Source organism: Grus americana, chromosome Z (assembly GCF_028858705.1).
Source record: "Grus americana isolate bGruAme1 chromosome Z, bGruAme1.mat, whole genome shotgun sequence".
Classification (NCBI taxonomy): domain Eukaryota; kingdom Metazoa; phylum Chordata; class Aves; order Gruiformes; family Gruidae; genus Grus; species Grus americana.
This window is the reverse complement of record NC_072891.1, coordinates 6,734,312-6,747,930: the sequence shown is the minus strand read 5'-3', so window position 1 is coordinate 6,747,930 and position 13,619 is coordinate 6,734,312. Positions and strand designations below refer to the sequence as shown.

General features: G+C 37.8%; 1 protein-coding gene across 5 annotated transcripts in view; it reads left to right on the top strand.

Annotated features, from left to right (window-relative positions):
* The window catches only part of PIK3C3 (phosphatidylinositol 3-kinase catalytic subunit type 3), an 83,471-nt gene that overhangs the window by 29,016 nt on the left and 40,836 nt on the right, over positions 1-13,619 (top strand). For 3 of the 5 annotated variants that reach the window (XM_054808939.1, XM_054808935.1, XM_054808936.1), the window contains 6 exons: positions 2,868-2,973; positions 3,784-3,900; positions 7,515-7,646; positions 9,982-10,110; positions 11,281-11,350; positions 12,039-12,103. In XM_054808939.1, coding sequence (XP_054664914.1) covers positions 2,868-2,973; positions 3,784-3,900; positions 7,515-7,646; positions 9,982-10,110; positions 11,281-11,350; positions 12,039-12,103 — 619 coding nt within the window. The remainder of the gene's footprint in view (positions 1-2,867; positions 2,974-3,783; positions 3,901-7,514; positions 7,647-9,981; positions 10,111-11,280; positions 11,351-12,038; positions 12,104-13,619) is intronic. The other 2 variants (XM_054808937.1, XM_054808938.1) reach the window with 2 other exon arrangements.

The following is a 13,619-nucleotide window of genomic DNA, read 5'->3' as shown; positions in this document are numbered from 1 at the left end:
TAATTACTAAAAGGAAGGTGCTGGGTTTTAAAATGCCCAAATGCTTTATTGTTAGATGAAGGTGATTTGCAGGGCATTAAGTACAGTCTTCAAAAAAAAAACAAACGACTAGCTATAGTTTATAAGTTGTCATTCAATTTGTTTGTGGGGGTGGGAAGGAGATGAAGTTCATCTTCTGCTCTGCTTTTCTGTTTGGTTTGTGTTTATAGTTTTTGACAGTGTTGGCTAGAATATTAAGGTTATGAACTTCAGTATTAAGCAAAAGTGTACTTTATGAAGGTTCATAAAGCACTAATTTTTTGGTGCTAACCTGATTATTTTTTAGATTCCATTTGTGGTTGTACTATGAGCACAAACAAAGTGTCATCGCAGATGTGCTTTCTTAAGGGGGAACTTTAGTTGTGAATAGTTCATCTAGATAGTGGAGAGGTGAGATTACTCATTTAAGGATCTTGTCTTACTGCAGTGGTTTAAGAATTAAATTAGATCCCTAAACTAGTCATCTGCATGCCTTCTGCGTAAGCATTTGCAGATACCTCATGTGGAGAGAGCTGTACTCTGTGAAAGTGTGTGTGTATGTGTGTATGTTTATGTATGTGTATGCCTATACACAACACACAGCTATTTATTTGTATATACATATGTATTTTAAAATAGCCATGTAAAAGGCATCTAAGCTCTCTAAGTTTAAACTCAAATGATTCTCATTTGTATCCTCCTGTAGATGTCCATTAGTATTTTTAAATATTAGATACATTATCATATGTTAATGTCTATGAATATTAGCCACAGATAAGCCATGAATTAGGAACAGAGTATGACATGTGACGTAAACTTACTAAACTGTTGTTCTGAAATTCCTACAAGAATCCTAGCCTACCCTGAGAGAGACTCCATTTGTAAATGCCTTCTTAAGTTTTATTATTTAATTGCTTTTTCAGTAGCTTAATTTTTAAGTAAGTGCATGACTTAACTACAGTTCCTTAGCGTACATACTTCTTTTACAGTGGTCAAAGATAATGTTTGGCTTCAGAAAAAGGTGCTATTAAGTTTAAATGATTAAAAATAATTCAGGCTGAATTGATGTGGGTAGAAGCCAAATGCTTGACTTAATAAAATATTCTTCATTAAGATAAGTGTTAATAGGTTAGCTTATTTCTATCACATTGCTAGAAACTGTGCACTTGCATTTCAGCAACATCTCAGACATTCAGTCTACATAAAGTTCAAACATCCCAAACTCTGAAGTTTTTGTCTTATGACCTAAAAAAAAAAAAAAGGGGGCAAAAAAACCCACCCCAGCAACACCCCCACCAAACCAAAAAGCCCAATCAATTTTGTCTTTGTTTTCTTTCCAGACATCTCTCTTTCTCAGTGACAAAACACAAATGTTGCAGCCACTGTTTGAGCTGACGTAGCCATAAATCCTCTTGGCTGTTGATCAATTGCTCGTTTCAACTATCCAGACACAGCGTGCACCTGAAATAATCAATGGAAAAAGTACAATAACCCTTGAAAATCAAACCTCCTGCTCAGTCACTTGTCATTGTAAAGCTGTCCTATCCTTATACTTTAACAGCGACTACAGAAGTCAGGGCTACTGCTTTATTCCGTCTCTTCTGCAGATGTATGAGACATCTATCCAAGTATGAAGCAGTACTCTTCTTGTTTCAAGATAGCTTTGAGAAACTATCTAGAGCTTTTTAACAAATGAAGATGACAATGACATGTTTCAGTTCATTACTTCCTGTTTTCCTTGAAGTTTTGGTGTGCAGACTTTGTGAATATGGACTATTTTTATGCACATATTACTGCAATCTAATTTTGTCATTTTAGTGAGGGAACGGTGTAGAACAATATATTACCAAAGTCCTAGAAGTAATCTTTAGTTACAAATTCCATTGAAGTAATACTCATGGAATAAGTTACATATGCCTTATTTTAATATATGTATATATAATATATCATGTATTTATAGATGAGACTAGTCAAATCTGATCAGCTGCAAATGACAGCTCTAATCTTGTCCCATAATCATTCAGTTGCAAAGATTCCGCACAAATGCATAAGGACGGGGTAATTCTAGCTGTCATGGTCAAGTCCAAGTGTGTTATATGTGCAGAGTCACTTTTGAATCCAAATGCAGTGTTTGAAAATCGACTGACTTGCTAATTTCTTCCTTTTTTTAATAGTAGGGTTATATGTTTTTGCTGGGTAGTACTAAGGAATATATTGATCAACAGAAAGACCTGTGCATATAGCTACTTTTTGCTTGTTCAAATAGAAATAAACACAAAAGCATTCCAAACAACTGCTTAACATATCAAAATAAATTTTCAGTATAGCTGTCCCAAATTGTACTGTTTAAATTTTGTATGCAAATCATAATTTTAGAAATGAAAACTCATTTTAGTACGTAGACTTTGCGGAGCTGCTTCAGGACCAATAACATGTCTTCCACTGTTGCTAAGGCTAAAATGGAACAGGTAGGGTGAGACTGGTTTTGCAGGTACACTTGAATAGCAAGTTCACAGCCACTACGTTATGTAAAGGGTAGTAGCATAGTGGAATGCCTACTCCAATGTGTACTGCTTGGTTGGAGTGTTCATGTGATTTGGACTTCTGACTTGTCCTGTTTGAGTGATGCCACTTCACTGTAAATGAAAGACCTCAGAAACTTTGATAGACTTTCTTGATGCAACTTGGAATTTCACTATGCAGTTTTGAAGAGTTCGCCTGTTGGTTCATATCTCATTCAAAGATCGACTTTATTTTTAGTTTCAAGCCTATAATAGAGGGCTGCTGTATTTCACTCAAATTGTGTAGCACCAAAGTACAGCATAACTTGTGTTGGTTTTATGCTGCAGGTATGTAATAGTGGAGTGTGAAGACCAAGACACTCAGCAGAGGGACCCAAAGACTCATGAAATGTACTTAAATGTAATGAGAAGATTTAGTCAGGCTTTGCTGAAGGTAATGCCTCTGTAAGGAAATACATAGTGTTTTGAAATAGTCATTCTTTAAAAACATGGGTGTCTAGGAGGAGGACAGTTTTTCATGTCATATATATTGAAATTTTAAAAAAAGCTTCCACTTTTGCTTGATTTTTGAGTTCATGGTAAACCAGAGAAACTGCTGAAAAAGAAGAGAACAAGTATTGAGAATTTTTCCTCTGTTTTATTGCTTGTTTCTGTTCGTAACATGCTGGCTCTAAAATCCTTTGCCTATTTTATTTACTGTTTCTTTATTGAAAGCACTTAACCTTGCAGTGCAAATTGAGACAAGAGACCTGTCTTTTGAATTCGCAGTGTTGTTCTGTGTATCAGCAGCAGAGGGTGCTGGAGCAGCAGCGAAAAAAAGCAAAACCAAACAAAACTTTTGGAAATTACAATGTATAATTTATAGCAGATTTGCAGTCTTTCCTGATTTTAGTGTATTTCATACTTCCTATTAATTAGGGATGTTACTCAAATCTGACTTGCTTTGTAAGAATATTCCATGTGCTTATACTTACTAACTTATTTTTAGCTATGTGAATGGGTTTGTCCTCAGTTCACCACTGAAACTGTTGATGCAAATTTAAGTGCACTGGTAGGTCGGTAATTGATTGCCAGCTACAGTGATTCTGATTATGTTTTACAGAAAACACTTTTCAAATTGACAGGAAATTGATCATTATTCACTTACCTCTTAGAAGCCCAAAGGTCTAAGAATAAAAGAATAATTTCTAGATAAAATAATTACAGAACAAAGAACTAATTTTGTTTCTTTTAATTCACTTAGGGTGATAAGTCTGTTAGAGTTATGCGTTCGTTGTTGGCAGCCCAGCAGACATTTGTAGATCGGCTGGTTCACGTAATGAAAGCAGTGCAGCGTGAAAGTGGGAATCGTAAGAAAAAGGTAACTAAAGGATTGGAAGCTTATCTCTGGCTAGAATTTGACAATAGTAATGTTAGCTTTTCACTAAGAATTCTTAGCACTGAGATTTTTATAACAGATGTCTGCCTGTCCTGTAATAATTTTAGCAAACTTTAAACAAAACTAGGAGAGGTTTAGATGAGTCAAAGTTCAAAAGTGTTCTGAGAGTTTGTAGATGAAAAAGAGAAGAGGCCCTTGAGAAAAATCTTGGGATATTTTGGCAAAAGGAAGGTATGAGAATAATTGAATAGTTGACGATATAACAGTGAACAAGTTGTGGGGGACATGGGAGTGAGCAGAGGTTATTGTGGTGTGAGAATTATGCTGGGATAGAGAATGAAATTTGCTTGGCAGCAAGCCTTCATTTATTCCAAGAGCAACAAAACTATTCTTATATAAAGCGTGTGTTTAGCAGAACTTTGCATTATCTGAAAGTTCTGTTGCATCTTGAGGAAAAGGATTTCTGTCACAGGTATATTTTGGGAAGCTTTGTCCTTAGTTAAAATATTTCAAGTCAACTTGACAGACAGGCAGGATGAAGAAGCAGGAATGCCAAAGGAATTTTTATTCATATATTTTCTTTTCCTCTGACACACATCAGTATTTTTAAGTAAGGATTTTTTAGTGTAATAATTTCTTTTCACGTTCTTTAAATCTGTGGGGTATATTTGTGTGGGAAAATGAAACAAGTGCTGCATCGTTTTTATGAAACGGAGTGAATGTGCTATGTATCAGTAATAAAGATGTAATCACTAAACAAGGACGAGGGTTTTTCAATTCATAAGGATATATTTCCTACTTGTGCGATACATTGATGGTGTTTTGTCACATATTATTTTTATAATTGCCACGATATTTCTGTAAAACTAAGAAACACATGGCTTTGATTTTTGGATTTAAATCTACCTAGCAGCAATTAACCAATGGAAGCATTCTCAACAGTAGCGGGCTACCTTGCTGTGTGTCTGTATTTATGTCTATTATATTCGGTAGGGGTCTTTTGTGTATTTGATGCTTGTTATGTAGGACACCAAGCGTAAAGAAAACTTGAAAACTGACTAATATTATATTTTTGGTAACTACAGATATAGGAATGTAGAGCAAGCTCTGAAATCAGATCTATGCAAGCTATTGGCTCTTTAGTTCATTGGTGGTATAGAATCTCATTGAGTTCAGGGATTTAAAGGATCAGAGCGGAAGACTTGAATCAAACTTCAGAAACCAGAACTTATATTTGTTACTGATATAGAAAATGAATCATCCTGCTAGTTGTGCAGGCAGTTTAGAAATAAATTTTTTGTAAGGCTATTATACCTGGCACTTAAAAAATTGCTTGACTGTACACAGGTTAGATGAAATATCTCCTTTCTTATTCAGATTACTACAGATGGAGAATTTTTATTTCACTAGATTTTAAGAGTGAAACATTGGTTCTTTGGAGGAGTAAATAATTTAATAGAATCATAGAACCGATTAGGTTGGAAAGGACCTTAAAGCCCATCTAGTTGCATCCTCCTTGCCATGGGCAGGGATGCCCTCCACTAGACCAGATTGCCCAAAGCCCCATCCAGCCTGGCCTTGAACACTTCCAAGAGGGGGCATCCACAGCTTCTCTGGGAAACCTCTTCCAGTGTCTCACCACCCTTACAGTGGAGAATTTCTTCCTAATATCTAATCTAAATCTCCCTTCTTTCAGCTTAAGGCCATTCCCCCTTGTCCTATCACTCTATGCCCTTGCAAACAGTCCCTCTCCAGCTTCCAGTACCTTTAGGTTGTTATAAGGTCTGTTAGGCTGTTATAAGGTCTCCCCGGAGCCTTCTCTTCTCCAGGCTGAACAACCCCAACTGTCTCAGCCTGTCTTCATAGGTGAGGTGCTCCAGCCCTCTGATCATCTTTGTGACCCTTGTCTGGACTTGCTCCAACAGCTCCATGTCCTTCTTATGTTGGGAACCCTAGAGCTGGATGCAGTACTCTGGGGGGGGCTCTCACAAGAGCAGAGGGGCAGAATCAGCTCCCTTGACCTGCTAGTAACGCTTCTTTTGATGCAGCCCAGGACATGGTCGGCTGTCTGGGCTGCAAGTGCACACTGCCAGCTCATATTGAGCTTCTCGTCCACCAGTACCTCCGATTCCTTCTCCTGAGGGCTGCTCTCAATCCATTCCACACCCAGCCTGTAGTTGTGCTTGGGATTGCCCTGACCCATGTGCAGGACCTTGCACTTGGCCTTGTTGAACTTCATGAGGTTCACATGGGCCCACCTTTCAAGCCTGTCAAAGTCCCTCTGGATGGCATCCCTTCCCTCCAGCGTGTTGACTGCACCACACAGCTTGGTGTCGTTGGTAAACTTGCTGAGGGTGCACTCGATCCTGCTGTGCATGTCGCTGACAAAGATGTTAAACAGTGCTGGTCCCAATACCGACCCCCGAGGAATGCCACTCGTCACTGATCTCCACTTGGACATCAAGCCATTGACCACAACTCTTTGAGTGCAATCACCCAACCAATTCCTTATCCACCGAGTGGTCCGTCCATCAAATCCATGTCTCTCCAATTCAGAGACAAGGATGTCATGCGAGACGGTGTCAAATGCTTTGCACAAGTCCGGGTAGTTGCTCTTTCCTTACCTACCAACGCTATAACCCCACCGTAGAAGGCCACCAAATTGTCGGGCACAATTTGCCCTTAGTGAAGCCAATGTCACCAATCATCTCCTTGTTTTCTATGTGCTTTAGCCTAGTTTCCATAATGATGTCAGGCACAGAGGTGAGACTGACGGGCCTGTAGTTCCCCAAGTCTTCCTTTTCTTCCCTTCTTAAAAATGGGGATTATATTTCCTCTATTCTAGTCAGTGGGGACTTCACTGGACTGCCACAACTTCTCAAATACGTTGGAGAGTAGCTTAGCAACTTCATCTGACTGTTCCCTCAGGACACACAGATGCATCTCATCAGGTCCCATGGACTTGTGCACCTTCAGGTTCCTTAGATATTCTCAAACCTGATCTTCTCCTACAGTGGGGTGGTTCTGCATTCTCCCAGTCCCTGCCTTTGCCTTCTGCCACTCAGGCAGTGTGGCTAGAGCACTGGCTGATGAAGACTGAGGCAAAGAAGTCCTTGAGTACCTCAGCCTTTGCCATATCCTAGGTAATCAGATCTCCTATTTCCTTCCGGAGAGGGCTCACATTTTCCCTAATCTTCCTTTTATTACCAATGTACTTATAGAAGCTTTTCTTGTTGCCTTTGATGTCCCTGGTCAGATTTAATTCTATCAGGGCTTTGGCTTTCCTAACCTGCTCCCTGGCTGCTCAGACAGTTTCTCTGTATTCCTCCCAGGCTACCTGCCCTTGCTTCCACCCTCTGTCGGCTTCCTTCTTGTGTTTGAGTTTGCCCAGGAGCTCCTTGTTCATCCAAGCAGGCCTGCTGGACTCTACTTGACTTCCTCTTTGTTGGGATGCATTGCTCCTAAGCTTGGAGAATTGGTTATTTACTAACAATGTATCCTTTATAAAAAGACTTTTTATCTGTTTATATATACCTAGTATATGTTTTATGATTATTTTAAAAAAAAAAAAATGTTTTATTCTTTTGTTCTTTTAGAATGAGAGGCTTCAAGCATTGTTAGCAGATAATGAAAAGATGAATTTAGCAGATATGGAACTTATTCCACTTCCTCTGGAACCTCAGGTGAAAATTAAAGGGATAATCCCTGAAAAAGCCACACTTTTCAAGGTAAATGAGATATTTTGAATAGCTGAAATACAAACAAATCTTATGAGCACTAAGCTTAGAAACATCAGTTGAAATTTTTAAAGGGGCTGATACAGTTGAGGCAAAATAGTTGCTCTTAAAGTGGTTAAACAACTCTTTATTTTCTTTGTCAAACTCTTTTTTTCAAGTTAATGTGCAAACTTTAAAGCAACTTTTATAAGACTGACAGTTTATAAAGTTTATGGAGTGCCCAAGCTGAAGGCATGCTTCCTAGTTCAGAATTTCTCTGAACTTTAGTTAGATTGTGTTTAACAGGAATACCCCTTCTGATCAAAATCATACAAATCAAGACAGGTGTGCTGCGTCTCTAGATGTATGCATCTATTCCATTTCAAAAGAAAACTGTTAAAGTGCTAGAGACTGGAAGGCAATAAAGTGGTCCATTTCATGCAGCTGCAGTTGGCGGACAGGTGGATCCTGTATCCCTATGGTATGTAAGTCCTTAAACCAAACTGTAGCAGTTGCTTGTGATCATATGGGCATTGTATACTGTTGAAAGGGCTGGGGTTATTTTGCTTCCTGTGCTACTTGGAATGTAAGTTATCTGTGTCTAGTCATGGACCTCTCTATAAATTTACTTTCAACTCATACAGATGATGGTTATCTAATTTTAAGATGACCGAAATGTGCCTTAAAAGTCAGGCCTATGCCCAGAAGACATTCTCTGCCAGTTAAAAAATGTACAAGCTGCTGTGAAAACCAGTGTGAATTCATCATCTATACTAGGTCATAAATTTATTATGACCAGTAGTTTCATACTTTGACAGGCTGCTTGTTGACTGTGTTATAATTTGTGTTTACTTAAAATCAGAGATGAATATTTTTGCATAGTTTTCTACCATACCATCTCCTAGTTTCCCAGCTTTGGCTTTATTCTTTGTATACCAGTTATTCTCTTTGAAGAGTACACTTCTTCAATTGCATGCTTTTGCACCTCAGGTTGGAGGCAACGTTGCAAAGATCTTGTCCTGAAAACAAAGTTTTGTAAGCTTGAGTCAACTTTTTAACATGAATATGATTTAAGGGATGGGGGAAGAATGTTGACAAAAAGACTGATATTTCCTAGCCAGAATAGTAGCTTAACTTGATTAGGACAAACTCAAGTTAGATAGTCTTCTACATATTGGTCTTCTGTAGCAATGTAGAAAATTTAAGACAAAAAATATGAGATGTAACTTGTTTCAGAAGCAGAGATGGTTTGAATTCTTGCGATTCTGAAAGGTTACAGATCTCCGTTTAATATCTCATTCTGTACTGTGGGATAAAAACTAAACAAACCGAAAGAGGGAAGAATGCTAATTTTTGGTGGCGTTGAACATCACATGGCAGCTTTAGTAGGACTACTAAAAGAATAATTTTTCCATTATTTATGGAACTTAATAATTTGAAAACATTCATTGTATGTGAAAAATCTAATGTAACTGCTCAAGTATTAAACTCTGTATCCTTGACTATTTTTTTGTTTTGGTTTTGAGGGAAGTGACTTGGTCAATTGCAACAGATGAAATCATTCATGTAGGTAATTGATCCCCTTCAACCTATTTTATGCAGAGAAATTGCAAACAATTAAATTGTCTTTTGCAAACAACAATGTAAAAAGGCATTTTTGCTTTTACTAAATAGATTAAGGAAGCAATTAATTGTTTAAGATGTCTTGCCCCTAGCATTTCTTTGATGTTTATCCTATAATTGTGTCTCTCTTTGATCTGGTCAGTTTAAATTTGTTTTGTTGTGACCTTTTGCATAGTGCAAAAAGAATTATGTTGACTGGAATTACATGCATACAAACAAAATTTGAATCTTTTTGTCCTTTCCTCCTCTACTGCTGGAGGGAGGGGTGCAGGGAGAATGTATTTTTCACAGTCCTTGCTGAAAAAAGAAAAGCCTTAACGTATTTAAAAAAAAAAAAAACAAAACAGAACAGAACAAAAAACCTCCCCAAAACATGCCTGGATCACACTTTTGATAACTGAAAATGGTATGTTCTAATTGTTTAGTCATAGACAGTGAGTAACTGTTTTTAGAAGCTTCAGAATTGCTTCTTTTCTACCAAACTTGAGGAACATGAAAAGAGCTCTGGGTGCTCACTGCCACACTGCTGGTGTTCAAATGGGACTATTCTAAACCTTTCTGTAAGTGAATTTGATACTTGAATCCTATGACCTCATACTTGCTTAATTCACCTCTGATCTACAATGCAGTGAACCAAGACTTATATTTTAGAGCTCCACTGTAGCAACATGTTAATACGAACATTGCTGTGAAACAGCTTAGTAGAATAAGTTTCCTTTTCCAGAGTGCTTTAATGCCTGCTCAGTTATTCTTCAAGACGGAAGATGGAGGCAAATATCCTGTAATTTTTAAGCATGGTGATGACTTACGTCAAGATCAACTTATTCTTCAGATTATTTCACTCATGGATAAGGTGAGAATTACTAATCCACATCCTTAGCCTTCTATGTTCTTGATTTTCCTTGTCAAGAGCAAGACCATTAAAAACTTAATGCAGCTTATGTTGCTGATACATTCCAGGGTTACCAGATCTTATGTGGCTTGTTTCCTTTGTAGACATGCAGTGATCCTGTATAGAGTTAAATAGAATCATAGAATCTTTAAGGTTGGAAAAGACCTCTAAGATCAAGTCCAACTATTGACCCAACACCACCATGTCTACTAAACCATGTCCTGAAGTGCCATGTCTACATGTTTTTTGAACACCTCCAGGGATGGTGACTCCACCACCTCTCTGGGCAGCCTGTTCCAATGCCTGACCACTCTTTTAGTGAAGAAATTTTTCCTAATATCCAATCTAAACCTCCCCTGGCACAACTTCAGGACATTTCCTCTTGTCCTATCCCTTGTTACCTGGGAGAAAAGACTGACACCCACTTGGCTACAGCCTCTTTTCAGGTAGTTGTAGAGAGCAATAAGGTCTCCCCTCAGCCTCCTCTTCTCCAGGCTCAACAACCCCAGTTCCTTCAGCTGCTCCTCATCAGACTTAGGCTCCAGTCCCTTCACCACTCCATTGCCCTTCTCTGGACACACTCCAGAACCTCAATGTCCTACTAGTAGTGAGGGACCCAAAACTGAACACAGCACTCGAGGTGCGGCCTCAACAGTGCCCAGTACAGGGGGGACGATCACTGCCCTAGTCCTGCTGGCCACACCATCTCAGATACAAGCCAGGATGCTGTTGGCCTTCTTGGCCACCTGGGCATGCTGCTGGCTCATACTCAGCTGGCTGTCGACCAGCACCCCCAGGTCCTTTTCCTCCAGGCAGCTTTCCAGCTACTCTCCCCCAAGGCTGTAGCGTTGCCTGGGGTTGTGGTGACCCAAGTGCCAGACCCAGCACTTGGCCTTGTTGAACCTCATACAGTTGGTCTTGGCCCATCGATCCAGCCTGTCCAGATCCCTCTGCAGAGCCTTCCTACCCTCATTTATTAAATAAATAAATAAAATGGCAAACAGGCTTTCACTCATTACTGATTTCAGTGAAGAACAGTGGAGGTCAATGTCCAATGCGCACTCCTTTTAGAAACAGAAACTACCTTTCTAATTGCATTCATCTTTGCTTTTGTGTGTTGCTTTTTTCCAGCTGTTAAGAAAAGAGAATCTGGATTTGAAGCTGACACCCTATAAAGTGCTAGCAACTAGTACAAAACATGGTATGAATGCTTGTATTTTGTAAAAATACACTATTGGGAGGAATCATTTCCTTCTGTTCACGGACTGTTGTGACATACTATTTTCATGAGATGTTTTGCTTAGTACAGCGTTCTCAAAAGCAGCTCAAATGTGTAAGAAAATCTAGTTGCAGTGTAAGTCATGGAAGTAAACAGGACTTATAAACAAGTACTGAGTGACCATTTTGTTCCATGGGTGACTCGGATATCTTCATAAAAGCAGCTTGGTCTGTATTTTGGAGTATGTGACAATCAATAGTGTTATCTTTGGTGCTAGCTGGCTGTGTGATCTTGGACAAAAGAAAATTTAACACTCCTCTTTATAGAACTTTGCATGAAATGGAGGGGAAAAAAAAGTCAAAACAAAATCAAATTTGCCTATGCTTTTAGGTACATTCTGGATAAATATTTAGAAACTCACTGATTTATATTTCTCTTCTCATGAAAACTGGGAACAATGGACCTTTTGCAAGCTGATTTGGTATTAATGACAAGCTGGCTTAAAACTATCGAAGGCAGAAAATTGGGACAAAATATGGGTGTGTTTTGCCAATGAGAAGCAGTTGAATGAAAGTATGTTTTAGTGTTGCCTCTTAATAAACATGTGTTATACCGTAGCTTGAGAATTCTATGCATTGCTGATTTTTTTTTTTGTTATTTCCTGTCACAGGTTTCATGCAGTTTATTCAGTCAGTACCAGTTGCAGAAGTTCTTGCTACTGAGGAAAGCATACAGGTATGTGATGGGAATTTTTAAGTCATCTTCTGAACAAACAGTATAAACTGCAGGCTTAGATATCATGCAAAAGTCATTTGTCTCTCAACTGATTTTTACATCTGCTATTAGAGGACAAATGACAGCTTGAAATGTAAGGATATTTACAGCAGATGTTTTGCTTTAAAAAAGTACACTTTAATCACCACATGAATAGCTCATGTCCTAAAAGTAATACCATTTAAATAAAGTGTAATTTAGTTGTGACACTGAAATTCTGGCATTGCTTTAATGACGAATGGAAGATGGATGACGCTTTTCTGTATTGCTTTGTTTTAAAGTTTCTGTCGTTTACTCAGTACGTTTGGCTTGATATCTTGTCAAAGTATGGGGTTTTTTTATTTTTTTTTTAATGGAACAACTAAATATTTTGTTCATATGATTTCTGAAGCCTCTTTCCCTGCTGTAGTGGATGTATGGATACTGTGTGCTTTTATTTCTTTATTTTTTTACCTTTTCTTTTAGCAAACTTTATGTAACTGTCATGGAATTGAGCAGGGACACATAATTCAATAGTGACACAGAAAGTTCGTGCTAGTTTCAAGCACAGTACACAAAATAGGTAGCAGAGCTCAGCTGGTTGAGATGAATAAAGTTAGATAAAAACATACCAAATTGCCATATGAGATATATAGCTAGTAAGTTTTTTAATGGAAGCACAGCATGTTTATGTTGGATTTGATCTGTCACAGTACCTTTTTTCCCTTTTTTGTAGTTGTCATATTGAAGTTTGCATTTGTTCATAGCTCAGTAACTGGGACTCAAAGGAAATAGCTCCCAGCTACTATAAACTACATATATTAAAAATACAGAGATTTAAAAAATGCTTATCACTTGTCATTATCATTTGCTTAACAAATAAGCATATCAAATGCTTATCACTTTTAAAAAAAAAAAAAGCTTATTAATCAGAGAATGACCAGTATCAAGTTGCATAAGGTTTTTTCTGTTCCATAAAGGTTGTGATAACCTACATCTACACATTCAATAATCACACAGTTTATAAAGTATTTTTTGTCAATCCTTTGTAATCTTGAAATGTTCTATTCATTTTCTAGTCCATGACATGTTTTTTTAAAATAATATATTTAGAAATGCTTGTGAAATTGTCATTTTGTGATTACTTATAACATCATACTCCGATCTAAAATAGGTGCCCCACCATTTTAGTTGCTGTGTTAGATGTAAGGAGCAATTCTTTCCTGTGAAGAATTGCTAATCTAAACAGACAAGATGCCAAAAGAATGTGATCTAAGATTACTTCACAGATCAATGGCAAAATACATTATATAGCCCAGATTTCCTGTGCCAAAGCATGATAAAATAACTGGGCATTGTGGGCCAAGGAAATGAAAATGAAATGAACATTTTTAGGTGCTGTGAATGCTCGGTTTATTCTTTCTGTAATGTTCATTTTGGATGTCACAGCTGTTTTAATAAAGGTGAGCACTGCATATAAACATTAAAAAATGTTTAA